Here is an 18,440-nt window from a genome sequence, read left to right as displayed (position 1 = left end):
AACATTTTAGTCATTACATTTGAAGAAATAATTATTTTTAGAATTGTGATCACGTAGTTAACCACAGAAGATAGGTTAAAAATTAGAATTGAGGAGAAAAAAAAAGTTTTGGGGAGAGCCGTTCCGTCAAAATGTATCTCCACACAGACAACTGCATCAAATGAAAACATTCACATCCTGAACAATAAAGCCTTTATTTAGTTGTTTTTTTGTCTTTCCACAGTTCAAGTTTGTCAGTCCCACCAAATGAAGAGGTGGCAAAATAGAGTGAAGAAGTAAGAGGTAGAGCAAGTGTTCCATTCTCGTTGTGATCCGTGTAAAAAAAAAAAAAAAATCGTCACTTTGACACATCAAGGGAAGGGCCGTCCAAAAACTCCATTTTTCTTTTTTTTTTTTTTTTTTTAGAGGAGGGGAAATAAACAGCAGCTTGTTTGTGGTGTTGCCAACTTTCCCTTATTGTTATAAATACACGGACTTTCTTTCGCAATATTTTGATAGAGGTGGCACGACAGTGTAATCCGGGGCAACACTACTGACATGGTGAGCCGATGAACACTTGTGGGAGTGGGAGTGGGTGGGGACCACGCGGCCCTCCTGATGCGTGACTCTGCATAGACGCGGGCCGAGCTCTCAAGGAAAGAGCGCAGAAACCTGAGCAGCACATCCAAAATAGGCCAGTCGGCTGGCCCAGCGAGAATATATATGAGTGTGTGTGTGTGTGTGTACTGTATGCTCGTGTCTCACTGCATTAAAACTACTACTACTACCAAACACTCTGCCACTCTGTTGCACTGTCAGGTTCACCAACAGTGTTACATTTAAAAAAAAAAAAGAGGAGACAGTATTTACATCTTCAACATATAAATTATTCCCCCTACCATAATGTGTGTGTGTGTGTAAGGCATAATATTATCTCTAGGAAAAGAAACGCAAACGGTTGTGTGACAATAAAGAAACAAAACTGAAACGGTGCAAATTGGCGGACCGCTTTAGCCACGACGGTGCGCGGCAGTTTCTTTGACGAGATGCTTTTTTTTTTTTTTTTTTCTTCAGGCTTTTTATGTCACACACAGCTGTGCACGATGAATCGCTGTGCTTCTTTTTCCAGGCTTCCGTTTCGCACATCGCTGTCAAGCTTTTTTTTTTCTGGCTTTCACATTAGTACACTGCTGATAAGATCGTTGGGCTTCTCCTTCAAGTTTGTGAGCAGCACACATCTGTCACACTTTATTATCACGGGCTTCATTTTCAGGCTTTCACATAACACATCCATCCATCCATAGTTTTAGCCGCTTATCCCCACGAGGGTCGAGGGAGTGCTGGAGCCTGTCCCAGCCGTCAACGAGCAGAAGGCGGGGTGCATCCTGGACTGGTTGCCGGCCAATCGCAGGGCACATAGGAGACAAACCGCCGGACTCACAATCACACCGACAGGCCAATTTAGAGTGTTTTTGGGATGTGGGAGGAAACCGGAATGCCCGGAGAAAAGCCACGCGGGCACGGAGAGAACATGCAAACTCCACATTGGGATTGTTTTTCAGGTTTTCATATGTAGCCCACGACTGTCACGATCAATCCCCGTTGTTTTTTTCCCCAGGATTTAGTGCACAAAAGGCATTTTGTGAAGCATGTGACGACAGGCCACAAGACACCAGAATTTGCGCTTCTTTTTCAGGATTTTGCAAAGCACACGGCTGCCTTTCACTGTGTTTTTAATTCCCCTCTCATGCTTTGTGAAACACTAGACACGATATAAAGCGCACAGTCAACGCGTGAAGAACTGACAAGGAAAAGAAGCACAGAGATGAATTGAGACCTGAAAAAGAAGCACTGAGAGCAAATTAGGAGACGGGAATGACAGCGCATAATGTCAGACAGATGATGTCAGCAGTTATGAGTGGGCCTCCCTCAGTCTGGCTTCGTTATTGTCACACATCCTCAGTGCCCCACATGGAAGAGACTCCACACTTGAGGAAAAAAATAAGCCAAAAAGATTCTCTCTCTTTAAATGCAACCCTCAAAAAATAAAATTATAATGCAGGTCAAAATATTTTAAAAACATACAACAATAGTATGTAGAGACAATTTGCTGGCACACAGATGTGAGCCAGATTGTGACCCTGGAATACTTCCAGGTGGTATCCATAGCAACAGCGGAGGACCCGAGTCCGGCCGGGGCGGGCTCGGACGGCGCCGCCGAGATATCGCTCCTCGTTTTGTCACCTTTGGGGCGCCGAGGCGATCCGAGCAGGTCACACACACGCACGCGTCGACATTATACAGTATGAAGAGATGCAAATGATGTAAATAGAGCTTCGGATAAAAGACAAAAATGTCGAAAACGATTGGAAATCAAGTCAAAGACAAATGGCTGGCTCTGTAAATGGGCGACAAACACACACACACACAAAAAGTTCATATTCATTTGAGTCAAACCTCTCCAGTTGCTTTATGAAGCGCCCTCCTGCTCCAGTGCTGCCGTCCGTCAGTCGTCAGGTGAGTGTCTGTCATTCCAGTAGCTGGGGCGGGTTTGTATTTCGACATTTTCTTGTTTTAAAAAAAAAAAAAAAAAAAAAAAAGGGGGGGGGGGTAGACCATCGGAGCGTTGACAGAGAGGCGGCGCCTCCTCGAGACTCAGAGGGCCCCCGGCCATCAGTCGTCCAGGATGACCTCGACGAACGTGGCCACGTCCGTCTCTTTGGAGTCATGCACGGTGAAGAACGGATGTTTCTGCACGGGGACAAAAAAAAAAAAAAAAAAACCCACGAGAGAAACGTGCTTGAATACGTGGCCGATTGATTTCACCGCAAGTCGCAAGTCCACAGCCCGCCCGCCTGCGACTTGCAGCGGCGGTGCAAACTTAAACTTGAAAGGCTCACTTCTCAAATCAGCTCTACATTGAAGTGAATTGAAAATGAATCCGTCCAAAAGACATCTGGAATGTATTTTTTTAGAGGAGGTTCGGAGTAACAATGGATCCAATAGGTCATGCGATATGTACTCTATCTTGAAAATGTAATGTTCGTCCTCTCTCATTTAATGGTGTTTTGATAAGATTTTTATCGACAATTACCAATTTTCAGGGGCGCCGCCATTTTGGCGAGTCACATGACCTACGTGCGCGGAACGTGGATCTGTAAGGTGCCGCACCGAAGGCTCGATTACGTGGGACACGATTACGGCCAGCGCTGACTTTTCGGATTTATCCTCATCTGATGAAGAAATAGCAGTATCGGTTGATCGGGAAGTCGGAGGAATACTTCCATACAGATTTGAACCTGCAAGTAACCTGTAAGTAATGTTGAATAATCTGATGGTTCTTCAGATGGGAACGACGCGGAGTCCGACAAGAGAGCTCTGGCTGTAAATGTTGAATATTCGGACGGTTCTTCGGGCGGAATGACACTGATTCTGACGAGCGAGCTCGGCCGAGTGGCGGGGCTGCGAGCTCTCTGCCTGAGCCCCGGCGAGCGAGCTCCACCGGGGCCGTTGAACGAGCAAGCGGCGCTGGCGTTTGCGGACTTCGCTCGTCAGACTCCGCGTCATTCTCATCCGAAGAACCATCCAAATATTTAACATTATTTACAGCCGTAGGTTCAAATCTGTATGGAAGTATTCCTCCGTCTTCCCGATCAAACGATACTGCTAATTCTTCAATTCTTCACCAGGTGAGGATAAATCCGAGAAATCAGCGCTGGCCGTAATCGTGTCCCATGTAATCGAGCCTTTGGTGCGGCACGTAATACGTCACATCCGCGCACGTAGGTCATGTGATTCGTCAAATTAGCGGCGCCCCTGAAAGTTCGTAATTGTCGATAATCTTCTCAAAACAATGGAATGAATGCATTAAATGAAAGAGGATTAACATGATATTGTCAAGATAGAGTACATATCAGACGACCGATTGGATACATTGTTAATCCAAACCACCGGAATTTCCCTTTAAACAATGAAAATAGCAATCTCTGATATTACACTTTGCAAGTGTGGCATACAAAAGTCGGGGGGCATCCACCACTTAAATAGTTTGCTTTTAATTTCATGAATTCGAGGACGCAACTAGACTGACTTTGGAATTTGAATGCAAGCTTGAATCGTTTCGGCCTTTAAAAAAAAATAAATAAATAAATAAATCTGGTTCGTAATTTCCTATATTCCCCCCCCCCACCCCAAACAAAATATTTTTAGTGCATCTCGAGCACATGGTGCCGTCATTCTCTTGTCGGTTCTCATTAATTCAGGCTCTCGCGTGCATAACGAGATTAAAATTCATGAATGCTGGGTCCAAAAAACATATAAACAAAGTCAAAAATCGGACACGGCAAAATACGAAAACGTAACTTGACTTGATACGGGCTCGGTCACATTGGACGAGGCAGTTATGCTAGCTGACGCTGATGAGCACACACTCATTTACACTTTATCACATTTTTGTGGAACGCAGAAATTGAACTTCATGTTCTCTGTCGCGGTTCATTTATTTCATAAATAAAAGCCACGACAGCATAACGTTCCCTGTTGTGATTCGATCAACTGAAATGGATATTTCTTACTCACTGCATTGTTCTGCTCGATGTGAGGAAATTAGGTACAAAATATATACACTCACAATGCATTTTTTATCTTAAAAGTGCAAATAAAAAAAACAAAAAACTGTCTCAAAACAGAAGAGGGAGAGGAAAAAAAAAAAAAAAAAAAGTGAACCGCAAATATTTTGAGCAAATTTGGTCATTTAATTCAGAAGGGATCCCACGTGACTCACTCTCGGGCAAAAGAAAAAGTCAGGCTCATAATAATTACCCTAAAAAATGTGAAGTAATGATATTACGCTGTAGAAAAAAAAAAATAGATGTAAATTGGTGGTTTGAATTCCAAGTATTTGAATGAAAATGGGGAAAAAAGGACTTCTCTTGACTGTGACAACAATAATTTATTGACAAATGTACTCACCATTAATTCTGTATAAGCTGGTCTCTCATTGGGCTTCTTTCTTAAACTGTAAGGACACACGAGAGGGTTGCCGTCAATAAGGTGGGAAACACCGCCCCCTGGAGGACATTTCGGAGCCATTTTGCGTCAGCGCCACCTTCGCAGTTGATTGAGTTTCTTTTTCCTGCTACCGCTCAATGAATGAAAGGTAAAACAAAAGTATTTGTGCCGTGAAGGCAGGAGGCGACCCTTTTACTGCCGCCGAATCGGGCGGGAGGTCGAGGAGGAGCAGGGGGGCTCGCCGGCGAGGCTCACCACTGCGAGATGAAGTCGACGAAGTCCGGCGAGAAGCGGTCCGCCGGCAGCTGGGGAGACGGCTCGTCCACCACTTGCTTGAGCTGCTGGAAGGGCGTTCCCCACGAGTCGTAGGGGAACTTCAGGATGGCCAACTCGATCTGCAGCGGCGCACGCACACCGAGAACATTTAAATTCTGCACACCCCTGCTGAAATGCCAGGAATGACAAGAACAAGGTCAAACATTTACAAGCGTTTTTCCATGAATGCGAATGAAATCTCCATCCATCCATTTTTTTAGCCGCTTATCCTCACGGGGGTCGCGGCGAGTGCTGGAGCCGATCCCAGCCGTCAACGGGCAGGAGGCGGGGTACACCCTGAACTGGTCGCCGGCCAATCGCAGGGCCACGTGGAGACAGACAAAAGCCGCACTCACAATCACCCCTCGGGGCAATTTAGAGTGTCCAATTAATGTTGCATGTTTTTGGGACGTGGGAGGAAAGCGGCGCGCCCGCCCGGAGAAAACACACGCAGGCACGGGGAGAACATGCAAACTCGGCCGGGATCGAACCCGGGTCCTCAGAACTGCGAGGCCGACGCTTTACCATGTGATCCACCGTGTCGCTTGAACGAAATCTGTACAATTTAATTCGATTTGAAATATATTTGATGTCAACACTTAACAGCCTTCCGCGAGCATGCATGAAGAAAGCAAATAAAATGCGTCTTGCGATATAACAATGTAATATCACATCTGCTTACTATGATTTATAATTGCACAACTTTGCGGATGAGCGAAATAAATATGAAATATTGAGAAATCTTGACTAAAGAAATCATTCATCACAATGACGGGAAATTGCGTTAGCCACGTTCTACACTCGGGTAGGCGAAAGGCAACCATCAGATACGTAATCGTGAACTTTTACAGGTCGCCGTGAAGTTTTTGATCGCGGTTGCCGTTTGCGCGGGACTCACCATTGTGATCCCGAGACTCCAAATGTCCGACTTGACGCTGTAACCTTTCTGGTTGAGGTCCGGGTTAATGCGCTCGGGCTGGGGAGCAAAATAAAGATATTGATTATCCATCAAATGTACAACCCAAAAAAAAAAAAGAAGTATATTAAACGAAGGACTTCAGTCAGATGGCGACTGACCGCCATGTACGGCTTGCAGCCGGCGTCCATGGTCTTGGCCACGGAGTCCACCAGGTGGCCGCTGATGCCGAAGTCGCACATTTTCACTTGGCCCTGAGTGTTGATGAGAACGTTGGAGGGCTTCACATCTGCACAGCCGGGGGGGAGGGGGGGGGGGGGAGAGGACATTCGGGGGAAGGCCCGCGGGTGAGGAAGGCGAGCCAAGGCGCAAAAGCCACGACGGGAAGTCAAAAACGCCGGTTGTCTTTTCGCCGCATACCTCTGTGGATGACTGACAGGTTGCTGTGCAGGTGCTCTAATGCTTTGACAATCTGAGAGGGGGAAGTGAGGTCAGAATTACAAGCGGGCCTCTCGTGCGACACCGTGATCCTCATTAAAAACTCGGGTTTTTCCATTCATAGACAACGGCGATTTGATCATCACATCTCCAATAATATTCATTCCCATTTTAACAAAACCACAAAATCCTTCAAATAAATTTCGAAATTATTGTGCAATAATAGAACTACTCAACATCGCTTTCCAAAAAAAATGTCATAATTCGATGGGACAATTCAGTGAATTTATGGGAAATGATGTCTGAGATTGATATCAATTCTCCAAACAAAGAGGAGAAACAACAAAAGCAAAATTCAAATTCATTTCCAATGTGTAACAAAGCTCAACGATGGCGGTCCGTTCCTCAGGCGGCGACGTAACCCAAATTTGTAAGCAGGTTGGAACGTGCAGGAGTCAAATGATGACGTATGAAAAAAAAAAAAAACAAAAAAAAAAACAAACTTTGAGGACACGTACATAAAAGCATCAAATGGAAAAGTGTCAGCAGGCAGCGGTGTAATTCAGCACGATAACATTCTTACCAGACGGCGAACGCGGGCCCCGTCGCAACCTGCTCATTTCTGTCTACAAGGCTTTCCAATAAGAAAAGGTTACGTACAGCTACGGTGATCTTGCCCAGGATGTCCTCGGGTATGGTCTTGCCTTTCTCAATGACCTTCTTGTAGAATTTATCCAAGGAAGTGTCCATCAGCTCCATGCAGATCCAAACGTCGCCCTGACAAGAAAAGCCCGGTTACGCTCCGAGGGGGCGACGACGGCGAATGAAGGAGACGGACGGACCTCTCTGAAGAGGGCGCCGTAGAAGGTGACGGTGAAGAAGCAGTCCACCGTGCGCATGGAGATGTCCAAGTCCATCAGGAGCCGCTTCTGCTCCAGCGTGTTGACGGTGGCTCGAATCCTCTGCCGAGGACAAGCCGCGTCAGCCCGAGCGCTCGCTCGCTCGCTCGCTGGAAGCGCCGCCCGACGGAACCCACCTTGACCGCCATGATCACGCCGCTGGGCACGTGTCTCATCTTGTACACGACGCCGTACGCTCCCCGGCCCAGCTCGGCAATCTGCTCCAAGTCATCCGCCTTCACCACAAAGTTCTGCGCGGCCGTCACGTTATGTCAAACAAATGGATTGAAAACAGGAGAGCGGCGCCTCGGGGGGAACTTTACCTGGTCTCCGATTGTGACGCACGCTTTAGAGTCGAGATCTCGAGGGGGCCTGCGAGAAGGAATCTCATTTAATGACCCGCAAACCAATTGCAGTACTATTCGCGCAACTTCGCCGACCTCCACGAAGGGCCACAACGTTCAATTTCACAACGGCTCGACCCGTAAATGTCTTGCCCCAATAATAGCTGGAGGCGTCTTCATCACGCTGTCAGCATTTGGACACCTCGAGAGCAACGTGACACATTAATAAAGGGTCAAAAGTACTTGGCCGCTGCCTGGTTTCAAATCGGATGTCCTCGAGGGAAGTGCCACCCGCGGGTTGCGACAGCGAAATTCAGTCCGACGCCCGCGCTGCGCTCAGAAGGGGAGTTGATCAGAGAGGCAGAGCGGCCTTCCTTTTCTACGAATACACGAACAAGCCTGCAAGGCCATTAGAGGCGGGATGCGTCGGACCGGCCGCCATGCTCAACGCGTCACGTTCGCCTGGAAAACATCTCCGTGCGAACCCGATCGCACGCTCCAGCAAAACTCGAATTTCCGAAGGTTCCATCTGGAGTGTACGGAGCGCGCTTGGAGGGAATTTACGAAGCGGGAAAAGGTTCACAGAAAAAGTTGAACGTCAACCGTTTGTGGACTTTTGGCAGAACACAAAGTTGTGTAAAAAGTAGTGAAACATTTGAGGGTGCGTTCAAAACTTTCAAGGTCAACCTTTAACTTCACCAATGAAGGTAGGAATAGTGGTCCCCTGCAAATTGGGGTGGGGGGGTTGAGGGAGACCAACTCTGAAAATTGCTTGTAGGCCGCAGGTGTCAAACTCAAGGCCCGGGGGCCAGATCCAGCCCACAACGTGATTTTATGTGGCCCGCGGAAGCAAATCATATGCATCAACTTTCATGATTTTTTTTGTGAAGATCTGTAACGAAATTTCAAATTGACATATCGTAAATGATAACGTTGAGATGTTACAAGCATGTTTATTGTTACCAAACAACAATATTTGAAAAACCCATTACTCTCGATTTCTGATTCCAAAACGAGTTCATAAATCTCATATGTACATTTGATGATGCGGTTAACGACTTTTATGGTTCCACAGTCATAAAGGCGCTCTAAGGCAAACCGCAAGTACAATGTGGCCCGCGACAAAAATGATTTTGAGACCCCTGTGGTAAGCAGTGTGTTTTTTTTCACTAATTCAGGGAGTATAAAAAGAAAAAAAAAAATCATAATCAAATTCAGTCACTCACATTTGAAAAATGTACAGATGTGGTCAGTCATGCCCGCAGATATAAAGTTCCAGGTGTGGTCCACCAGTCATGCCCACAGATATAAAGTGTGTGTTCTGTTTGCAATTATGTGTGTACCCCTTTAAGAGCGGAGGGGGGTGGCGTTGGGTAAACTAGGAAGTAGAAGTAGGCTGAGCAGCAGCTCGTTTTTAAAGACGTGTGCTTCCGTGTTTAAAAAAAAAAAAAAAAAAAGACGTCAAGGTGGGGTTCACTGCGCTGGATCGGTTTTCATTTATGCCGAGAGCGTGCGACAAGTGCGCAATTGCGCAGCTCAGAGGTAACGTCGGTCCAGACTACACAAAATAAGCGACGTCTTTCAATATTTATGCATTTCTACTCGTAACAAATTTTACGCACGTGATTTTTCCTGCTCGACTGCGCAGATTTGCGAGCGCGACGGCGCCGCGGGGTCCATAAGCGATTCAAGAACTGCAATAGAGGAAATGCAACAGCGGAGGGGAAAAAAAATGAAAAACAATATTTGAATGAAATGGAAAAACAGTTCTTCTTGCCACGCTAACGAGATCATTCCGCGTTGTTCGGAACCTCAAAACGCCGAAAGTCGGGGTGGCGGTGAATTTACTTCGTGTTACTGTTGCAGGCTTACATTGGCAAGGAGCTGCATTTTTAGCTCAGAAAATGCAACATTTCTGAATTTGGACCGCTAGATAGTTATATAAATGAAGAACATAGATATTCATACGCTGCTACTGCTGGTGGCGGCTGCGCGAAGACTTCTTTGGCCAGCTTCAGCCCGGGGTTCTTCTTCTTCCCTGAAAAACAAAAACAAATCGTTACTTCGTTCGTTCGTTCGTTGAATTTTTGTCAACGCACGTTACATTAGCTTAACAGCGTCGTCGTTCGGCCAGGTCTTTTCTTTTGAGAGAGAAAAAAAAAAATTATGATTTTGCAGACTACCCTGACCCGGTTAACTGAAAAGTGACAAAGGAAAACCACAGTATTTAATAAGCACTTGTCAATTTTATGGCTGTTGTGACTATAAGTTGAAAGTTATGTACGTGATTAGGCTTCAATTACTTACCATCATTTCATTCAATTTATATACTTTATTCACCCCAAAAAAGGTATTCCAAAAGACACACACACATACGCATTATAATGAACAGAAATTAATGTTACTGTAGAACAGGGATCACCAACGGGGTGCCCGCGGGCGGATGGTAGCCCGCGAGGACCATATAAGGCCCCGGCGGGGTATGTTCTAAAAATTGCATGGGCCGCAAATTGTTACCATTATTTGTGCTTTAAATTCCGAAACTAACTTCCTTACGTGAATTAAAATTTTTTATAATACCTGTAATGTCATTTACTACGATAAATTCAAACAAAAATATTTGATGTACGTGTAACGAACAGAGTCTGAAATTTGCCGCAAACGGGCGACGTCGCCCATCATCCGAATCGGTGCTCACGAAGGTTGCTGAGCCCCGCTGTAGGCCCAAGCAGCAAAAAGTGTGAGCCGGGAGGAAAGAGGCCATAAAAGACAAAGAAGGTCCAAAGTTTGGATGCATTCTACTCTTTAGAAAAGACAACAAAGGGCAACGCGCCAACTAAGTCGCGTAATTTCCCGGCTGATAAGACGCAACTTTTTTCCCCACACGCTTTCAACCCTGCGGCTTATGCGGTGATGCGGCTAATTTGTGCATTTTTTTTCTAACGGCCGCAAGGGGGCACTCGAGCGGAAAAGGTAAGGGTGAGACCGGTGGAATATATGTGCCGAGGAAGTGGCTTTTACCGGTATGTTTTTTTTTTTTTTTTTTTAATTTAACCAGCCCTGTTGGCGCTGTGCTGTGCTAGCCTGTTGCTGCTGTGTTACTGCCGTGCGTCAGTGATTTTTACCGGTATGTTTTTTTTAACAGCCCTCTTAGCGCTGTGCTAGCGTGTTACTGCTGTTAGTGATTTTTACCGGTATGTTTTTTTTTTTAACTTGCGCTGTTGGCACTGTGCTAGCATGTTGCTGCTGTGTTACTGCTGTGTCTCAAGAGATTTTTACCAGCATGTTTTTTTTTTTTTTTTTAACAGCCCTGTTAGCGGTATGCTAGCGTGTTACTGGTGTGTGTCAGTGATTTTTACCGGTATGTTTTTTTTTTTTTTCCAACTGGCCATGTTAGCGCTGTGCTAGCGGGTTTCTGCTCTGTTATTGCCACGTCTCAGTGATTTAGTTATGTTTTTTTTTTTAACTGGCTCTGTTCATGCTGTGCTACCGTGCTGCTACTGTGTAGCTGCGGCGGCTGTTTTTTTTTTTTTTTTTTTTTTTTACCGGTATGTTTCGTTTTGGGTTTTTTTTTACCAGTCCTGTTCGTGCTACCGTGTTGTTGCTATGTTAAGCTAAGACAAGGTATTAAAACTTTGAAAACTCTTTCTGTGTACTGTCTTTCTTTGCAAATATCTTTCAATGTGGGCACTTGCGGCTTTTACACAGGTGCGGCTTATGTATGTACCAAATGATATTTCCTTTACAAATGTACTGGGTGAGGCTTATAATCAGGTGCACCCTGTAGGCCATAAATTACGGTACTGTATAGCAGAACTTAGCAGAACATCTAGGTAAAGCAAATACGGCTAGCTAATTTAACGTAGACTACCACCACTGGTTAGAACGGGTTGTAAACCCTCCACAGGTGGTCAAGGTTTTTTTTTTTGTTTTTTTTTCAATTGTTTACTTAACAAACGGTAACAAAATACAAACGGAACACGTACATTCATTCACTGGCTTGCAAGGCCGCAAGCGACGCTCGCCCAAAGCAACGCAACGCGCAGACTAGCTAACGGGTTAGCCACTTAACAGACCCGACAGGACACCGTCATTGGCTGAATACCCACGTCACTCACCAGGCCTGCCCCACCCTTCTAAAGCCATACACACTCAAAGTGACAGATACTACAAAGAAATCTGAGGATGGCATGTGCACGTTATCGATTGTGATTATCACTAATATAAATAAAAATATCCAAAAACCAGTACCGAAAACAGTTAGCTTAGCTCCTTTTATTTCCTGTTCTACCTTGGGTTGTTTTTTTTAATTCTTTGTATTTTCCGGCGAGTCTGGATATTCTGCGACACGGCGGTGCCGCTTACAGTCAATCTGGAACCACGACAGACATCTGATCTGCGGGAAGAGACGCTCGATTGTCGGCGGAGATGTGGTTGCTTGTGCGAAACGTGCCTCAAGTACGCCAAAAAACTGCAGTGAGCAATGAGAGCGCGCCCCCCCCCCCTCCCATTTTAATAATGAGCGGAGATGTTGAATCGGTACGCGTACTATGCCCGTTCACGTGCTCTCAAAGAAGCTTGTTGATGGGGGGGGGGGGACACAAGGTGTACAATGATTTTGTAACCAAAAACTCGAGCGGTGATGTGTTATCTAAGTGGAGATTAGGTGAACAACAAGCGGAGGACTTGCAACCGGAGAAGGGCGGACTAATGACTAACCGACACTGGTATGATGACCCAAAGGGGAGGGGGTGAGTAGTGAGGGGGGGGGGGGGGCGTGTGCAGGAAAGGCAAATCAATCTATCTTCCTGATATGCCGTCAACGCGTCTTTATTTTATCGCGGCATTTAACATGATTTACCGTCCGTGCGCGGCAAAGTGTGCAGCCAGCTCCCGCGAGGGGCTTTCTGTGCTCGGATGCGTGACAAGAGTTCATTCATAAACATGATTTTTTTTTTTTTTAAACCACCAGTCACCGGAACTTCCCTTCAGCAAAGTGGCACAACCGGCGGCCCTCGTACAGGAAGAATAACTTGTTGACGCCGACACACAAAGCGGGCGCATCGGCGCTTTCTCGACCTCCCGTCGGACGAGTGACGGGCCACGGGCGTGTCCTTGCTCAAGTGCAACTGCGTTCACACGCCGACGGAAAGCATTTTTGGAAAAAAATTGCCGTCGTACAGTCAAGACTTTGGAGTGGCCCTCGCAGCCGGTTAGTGAGTCACACGCCGCAGCAGTCAGCAGGAAGTGTGATTCAGTAAAACCTCCGCCGGCCGGATCAAAAGGGAGCAGGAAGAGAGAGAAAGACGAATTTTGCAAATATTTCGCAGATTCCGCAGCCAAACGCTGGGCAGATTTGGACCGTACGCCTAAAATAGGGCGACTGCGCCCTCTCAGAGTCCACTGTTAAAAATAGACTCTTGCTTCCTTCTGTGCGGGATGAAGAAAGAGCACGGAACGGCTTGCAGTGACCTGACAAATATGAAAAATAAATTGTAATGTTGATGCTCTTGCATTCCAAAGTTTTTTGGGGACCTTCGAAACGCTGCCGCAACAATACTCGAGATATCCAGCACGCATTCTTACTGTATCTGCGCATAGAAGCATGCAACACATTCTGAAACTAGGAGCGTTTTCTTTGCATTCATATTTTTCATTTCTTTTGTAATATCTTGACCCAACACATGCTGCCTGTGATGCAAGAACCCACAAGTGTGGACATATAGCGTGCGTGCACAATCAAAAACTCAACAACTGTCGGGTACTTTTTAGGGGGACTGACGTCATTGAGCACGCTTGGCGCAGTGCTATGCGCTGCCAGTGGGGCGGCGCCAGAGTGCAGGGTATGCGGCGGCTGCAAGTGATCTATGTCAAAGGCGACGGTGCAAAGATATGCTGGCATGATAACAAGCAATATTGCTAAAAAAAAAAAAAAAAAAAAAAAAGAACTAAAATGAAGTATTCGGGCCCCACTAATGACAAAATAGAATACAACAAGAATTGCTAGAATCAAAATCAGAATAACATAAATATTAACTCTGAAAAAAATAATTAAAATATTTTTAATTGATTACTGTACCCTTATCTCGTGATTAATCCATTAATCCGATCAAATTTGATTTTGCATCAACACCACCAATACGAAATATGCGGTGCGCGTAATATTTTTTGGCCACTTGGGGTTACCACGCTTATGTTCCCCACTGTAGTATCTGTGTGTAGTAAAATCGGGGAGGAAAATACGATCAATGTGAAGCTTGAAGGCCGATATTTTGCTTTGAATTTTATTTTTTTATTTTTTTTAAATGGAATTATTCAAGTTAGTCTATTAATCGTTTCAGCCCTAATTCAATAAAATAATGTAAAAAAAAAAAAGTAAAAATAATTTCATTTAATAAGCGAACGTTTGCAGTCACTTTACTTTTGAAAGTGCTCTTTTCACAAATATTCACTGTAAATGGAGAATTTGTGCCAATATTTTGAGAGTTAATATATTTTTATTAAAATTAATTGAGGAAGTCCAGTTTCTAACAATTAAAGAATTAAAATAATATGACTGTATAACTGTACGAGGAAATGTTCGTAACTCGACAAGGTCACAATATGGAAAAATATGTCCGAACATTGTCAAGGTTTTTGTTACATCATGTTCATAGAAAAACAAACTCTGGTTACGTCGCCAAGCTTGGAACGAAACCAAGGACCCGCTTATAATATTACAATCTTTCCCTCGAAGAACCACTTGACGTACTTCATAATCTGAACGTTACAACATTATGTTATTCTTGTAAACTTACAACTTTAGTCTTGCGACATTCCTACTTATTTCTCGCAACATCAAAACTGTATTCCCAAAGTTTTGCAACTACATATACGCTAATAAATGATTTTTATTCCCGTTCAGTTTGCCCCTCGTCGTCCTTCGCGGCTAAACAATGAAATAACTGACATGGCTTTGCTGAGGCCGACGAGTCGCGTGGCCTGATCGTGACGTCGCGAGCAAAGACAATTTCTGGATTGCGCACAGTACAAAATGTCGACGGCCCGTGCGGCAAATCGCCACTTTTATTTTTTTTCCGGATTGGTTCCGCTCTGTGCACATCCACGGCGGACGATTCAAGCGCTGATAATCTTCCGCACGCCCTGCCGAGGTTGCTGGCGGAGGGAGAAACCAAATTGTCTAAACGCGTCACACGAATACTGTACCGTGCGCGTGCTAGCTAGCTAGCTAGCTAGCTAGCTGCACCACAAATGAAAATTACATACAGCGCCGCCTTGGCGGACAAGTTGAATTTGTTGCGTAACTGCGCGGGTAACTCAAAACTCAAGTTACTCAATACGGACGTACGCAAAGAAGAGTTTTCCACAACTCACTCAGTAGGATGCAGTAATATTAGTTGTTTATTTCGCAGCATAAATATCTGACAGTGAGTATTGTTATATTGTTTCCATGCCCGATACACTACGACTGCACCATTTGGTGCTTAAAGATTTTCAACGATGGCAACGTCGACGCTAGATTTGTTAGCTGGTCTATGGCGTTTTGCATTGTGCGGTTGCATCAGGCTATCGGATAGATTGTCATTTTTTTTGTGTGGGTACTTTTTAATATTTGCCCCCATGAACAGCTGAGGCTTACAGTACATTAGGGCTGCAGGGATCTAAGATTTTTACATGAGTATTCAAGGAAACAAATAAACCCCAAAAATTCCATCCAACCATTTCCTTAACTGCTTATCCTCACGAGGGTCGTGGGGAGAGTGCTGGAGCCTATATCCCAGCTGTCAACGGGGCAATTTAGAGTGTCCAAATTAATGTTGCATGTTTTTTGGGATGTGGGAGGAAACCGGAGAAAAGCCACGCAGGCACGGGGAGAACATGCAAACTCCACACAGGCGGGGCCGGGATCGAACCAGGGTCCTCGGAAGTGCGAGGCCAACACTTTAACCCCCGCCTCCTGCCTTTTGCCAGCTGGGATAGGCTCCGGCAATCCCCGCGAGGATAAGCGGCTAAGAAAATGGATGGAAATGCAAGATTAATGAGAAATTATATCAATGCATGCGTGGATCAAAGTTTGGGGCAAATTTAATGCGTCAACTATTCGGTTAGGAAATTATACGTGTTTTTTCCACCCCCAGGGAAGGTCTACTACAGTAATGGTCGTCATCATGGGATTGAAGCTGCGCAGCAGCTAGCCGCTTGCATCCAGCGAATTGTCAACAAAAGAGCTGCAGCACAGGTCAAAACATGCCTTGGTAGGCCAAAGAGAGCCACAGTATGTGTACTCCCCCACCATGGTAACGCGAGAATGATTGTGTAACAACACACGCGGTGAACTTGAAATGTAAATTGACGACATCATCGGGTGTGTGTGTGTGTGTGTTGCAGAGGAAGCACCTTTATTTGATTTTTCCGACCCCCCCCCCCCCCAAGTGGTGGGCACATAATCCATCTATTTCGGGTCTTGCTGGAGCCCATCCCGGCTGACTCTGCGCGAGAGGTGGGGTACACCCTGCACTGGTCGCCAGCCAATCGCGGGGCACATATTTAAATATATATTCAATAAATCTCGCATGCATTGTTTTGGGGGAGATATGGGAGGAAAGCGGAGTACCCGGACAAAAAGCCACGCAAGCACGGGAAGAACATGCAGACGCCACACGGGGCGAGGAGCGGATTTGAACCCGGGTTCTCACAACTGTGAGGCGGATGTACGCCGTTCCGCAGAAACATAAGCACGCAACATTATTGAGAAATATATATATATATATAGATAGTGAGGAAAAATATGCACAGCAGCTATCAATCACAACCAAGTGAGTCATACGTCACGACGATAAAAATACGAACACCTGTGGTTGCCGTTGTATCTTCTTTTTTTAAAAATAATAACCAGACAAATTCCTCAGTCCCACGCGTTTATTTGAAGCTTGGCGTTTTGTTTTTTTTTTCCCCTCAAGCCCGTAAAATGCGGCTCGATTCCCAAGTGAAAGGCAACCGAGAGGTGAGTGCAGCGGCTAGCTGCAACGCTAGCTGCAAATGTTATTTAGCATGTCAACAGCGGGGTGCTAAGCAAGGGGCTAGCTTCCCGACGCACTCTGCACAACACAAAAGTCAACCAGGCGCGCTCGCAAACATCTTTTTGCATTATTTTTTTTATGCACCGTGCAAAAGCGTTCCATCTTTCCTGCGTTCATTTCTTAAAAGGTGGCTAGCTTACGCAAAAAAAAAAAAAAATGACTTCCGTACACACATACATATTATGCATTCCTAAGGGGGGAAAAAAAGTAGCGTGAGTGAGTGTTGTAGGGGGGTAAAAAGCACATACCTCCTTTGGACAGAGACATTTCCCCTTTGCTTTGATGAGGGGGAAGGGAAGCACAAAGACTTTTTGCCTTTTTCTACTCCCTCCCTCCCCGCATCGAACCCGTACGCCCGCTCAGGATCGCAGGCTGCTCGTGCAAGAGGGGGAAAAAAAAATAGCAGCAGCAATGAAGGCAAAAAAAAAAAAAATGTAATAAAATATGTCGTCTTCGCGCGCTCCGAACGCCTCCGGCTGCTAAGGCGAACGCTTAGCGGGCGATTGGCAACCAGATGCACGGTTCCGATTGAAGGCAGCCGCGGTCTGCACACTTCGAGTAAGTTTGCTAACAAAAAAAAAAAAAAAAAAAGGAAAAAAAAAAAAAAAAAGAAGCTGCACTTTTTAGGGTGGCCAAAGTCTGACAGCTGAGCGGGCCAGCAGCGTGATGCCGTATTTTCCGGTTGCGCCGCTAAGCATCACGGGAGTTGGAGTGCGTCTCCGAAAGAAGGGACCCACAGACTCTCCTCTCCTCTCTTTTATTTTTTTTAAGTGAGATTTTCACAAAATGCACACTTGAACAAAAAAAAAAAGGGGGTGGGGGTAGGGAGGCACTACTCAATTATTAATGTACTGTAAATATTAACTACTGCACACAAAGGAAAGATGTAAATGTGGTTGTAATCCAAAATAGGTACGTACATGTATTTATTTGTTAAACTATTTTTATACACCAAGATTTTCTTGAAAAAGTACAAGAACAAAGTAATGTGACGTCTGAAAAATTGACTAATATTCTGATTTTATTGCTGTATCGCTGCAACTTTTTTTGTTGTGTTGTGCTGAAAAGTTTACGAAGCCTGGTAGGATGTGTAAAATATATTTGTTCCCAAAACAACAACAGTGGTAATATTTTGAGTATCGTTAAGTGCCTTAATCTTCACAACATTGACTTTTTTCCCCCTCCATTTTACAACAACAAAGTCATAATATTCCGACGATCATAGATACGCAACTCTTAACACTACGACAATTCTTAACATCAACATTACAACTTTATCATTTTTCCGTGGAATTCAGTGAGTCGGTATTGCAAAGTTTGGAATTTGTTTCTGTAAAACAACTGAAGAATCTTTAGTCATAGTCTTGCTTTGTTCATCAAGTATGAACCACGTTAATAAAGTCTTTTAACTTGAAATTGAGTTTTTTTTTTTCTCCCCAAATGGTGGCGCATTATCGAA

General features: G+C 45.0%; 2 protein-coding genes and 1 long non-coding RNA gene across 3 annotated transcripts in view; 1 reads left to right on the top strand and 2 right to left on the bottom strand.

Annotated features, from left to right (window-relative positions):
- LOC133514651 (5-hydroxytryptamine receptor 3A-like) overlaps positions 1-351 on the bottom strand; it is a 33,642-nt gene extending 33,291 nt beyond the window's left edge. The window contains exon 1 of the mRNA XM_061846482.1: positions 342-351. Within this exon, the coding sequence (XP_061702466.1) occupies positions 342-351 (10 nt within the window). The remainder of the gene's footprint in view (positions 1-341) is intronic.
- On the bottom strand, positions 174-17,694 carry map2k6 (mitogen-activated protein kinase kinase 6). Its single transcript, XM_061846460.1, has 12 exons — positions 17,230-17,694; positions 9,870-9,939; positions 7,881-7,929; positions 7,695-7,808; positions 7,501-7,620; positions 7,319-7,435; positions 6,641-6,692; positions 6,382-6,509; positions 6,203-6,280; positions 5,245-5,384; positions 4,951-4,996; positions 174-2,730 (listed from the first exon to the last, which is right to left on the bottom strand). The coding sequence occupies exons 1-12, from the start codon at positions 17,246-17,248 to the stop codon at positions 2,653-2,655; spliced, it is 1,011 nt and encodes a 336-aa protein (XP_061702444.1). The 5' UTR covers positions 17,249-17,694; the 3' UTR covers positions 174-2,652.
- On the top strand, positions 12,670-17,219 carry LOC133514632 (uncharacterized). Its single transcript, XR_009798827.1, has 3 exons — positions 12,670-13,113; positions 16,040-16,198; positions 16,290-17,219. It is a non-coding gene; the product is annotated as an uncharacterized LOC133514632 (long non-coding RNA).
- Positions 17,695-18,440: the final 746 nt, after the last annotated feature.

The sequence above is a fragment of the Syngnathoides biaculeatus genome, chromosome 16 (genome assembly GCF_019802595.1).
Source record: "Syngnathoides biaculeatus isolate LvHL_M chromosome 16, ASM1980259v1, whole genome shotgun sequence".
Lineage (NCBI taxonomy): Eukaryota > Metazoa > Chordata > Actinopteri > Syngnathiformes > Syngnathidae > Syngnathoides > Syngnathoides biaculeatus.
This window is presented reverse-complemented; position numbering and strand designations above follow the sequence as displayed.

What these genes read in the sequence shown, in the direction of transcription:
- map2k6 (XM_061846460.1), bottom strand. An exon ending in ACGGCGCCCTCTTCAGAGAG is followed by an intron (nt 7,436 to 7,500) that starts GTCCGTCCGTCT and finishes TTTTCTTGTCAG; the next exon opens with GGCGACGTTTGGATCTGCAT. An exon ending in GCTGCAAGCCGTACATGGCG is followed by an intron (nt 6,281 to 6,381) that starts GTCAGTCGCCAT and finishes TTTGCTCCCCAG; the next exon opens with CCCGAGCGCATTAACCCGGA.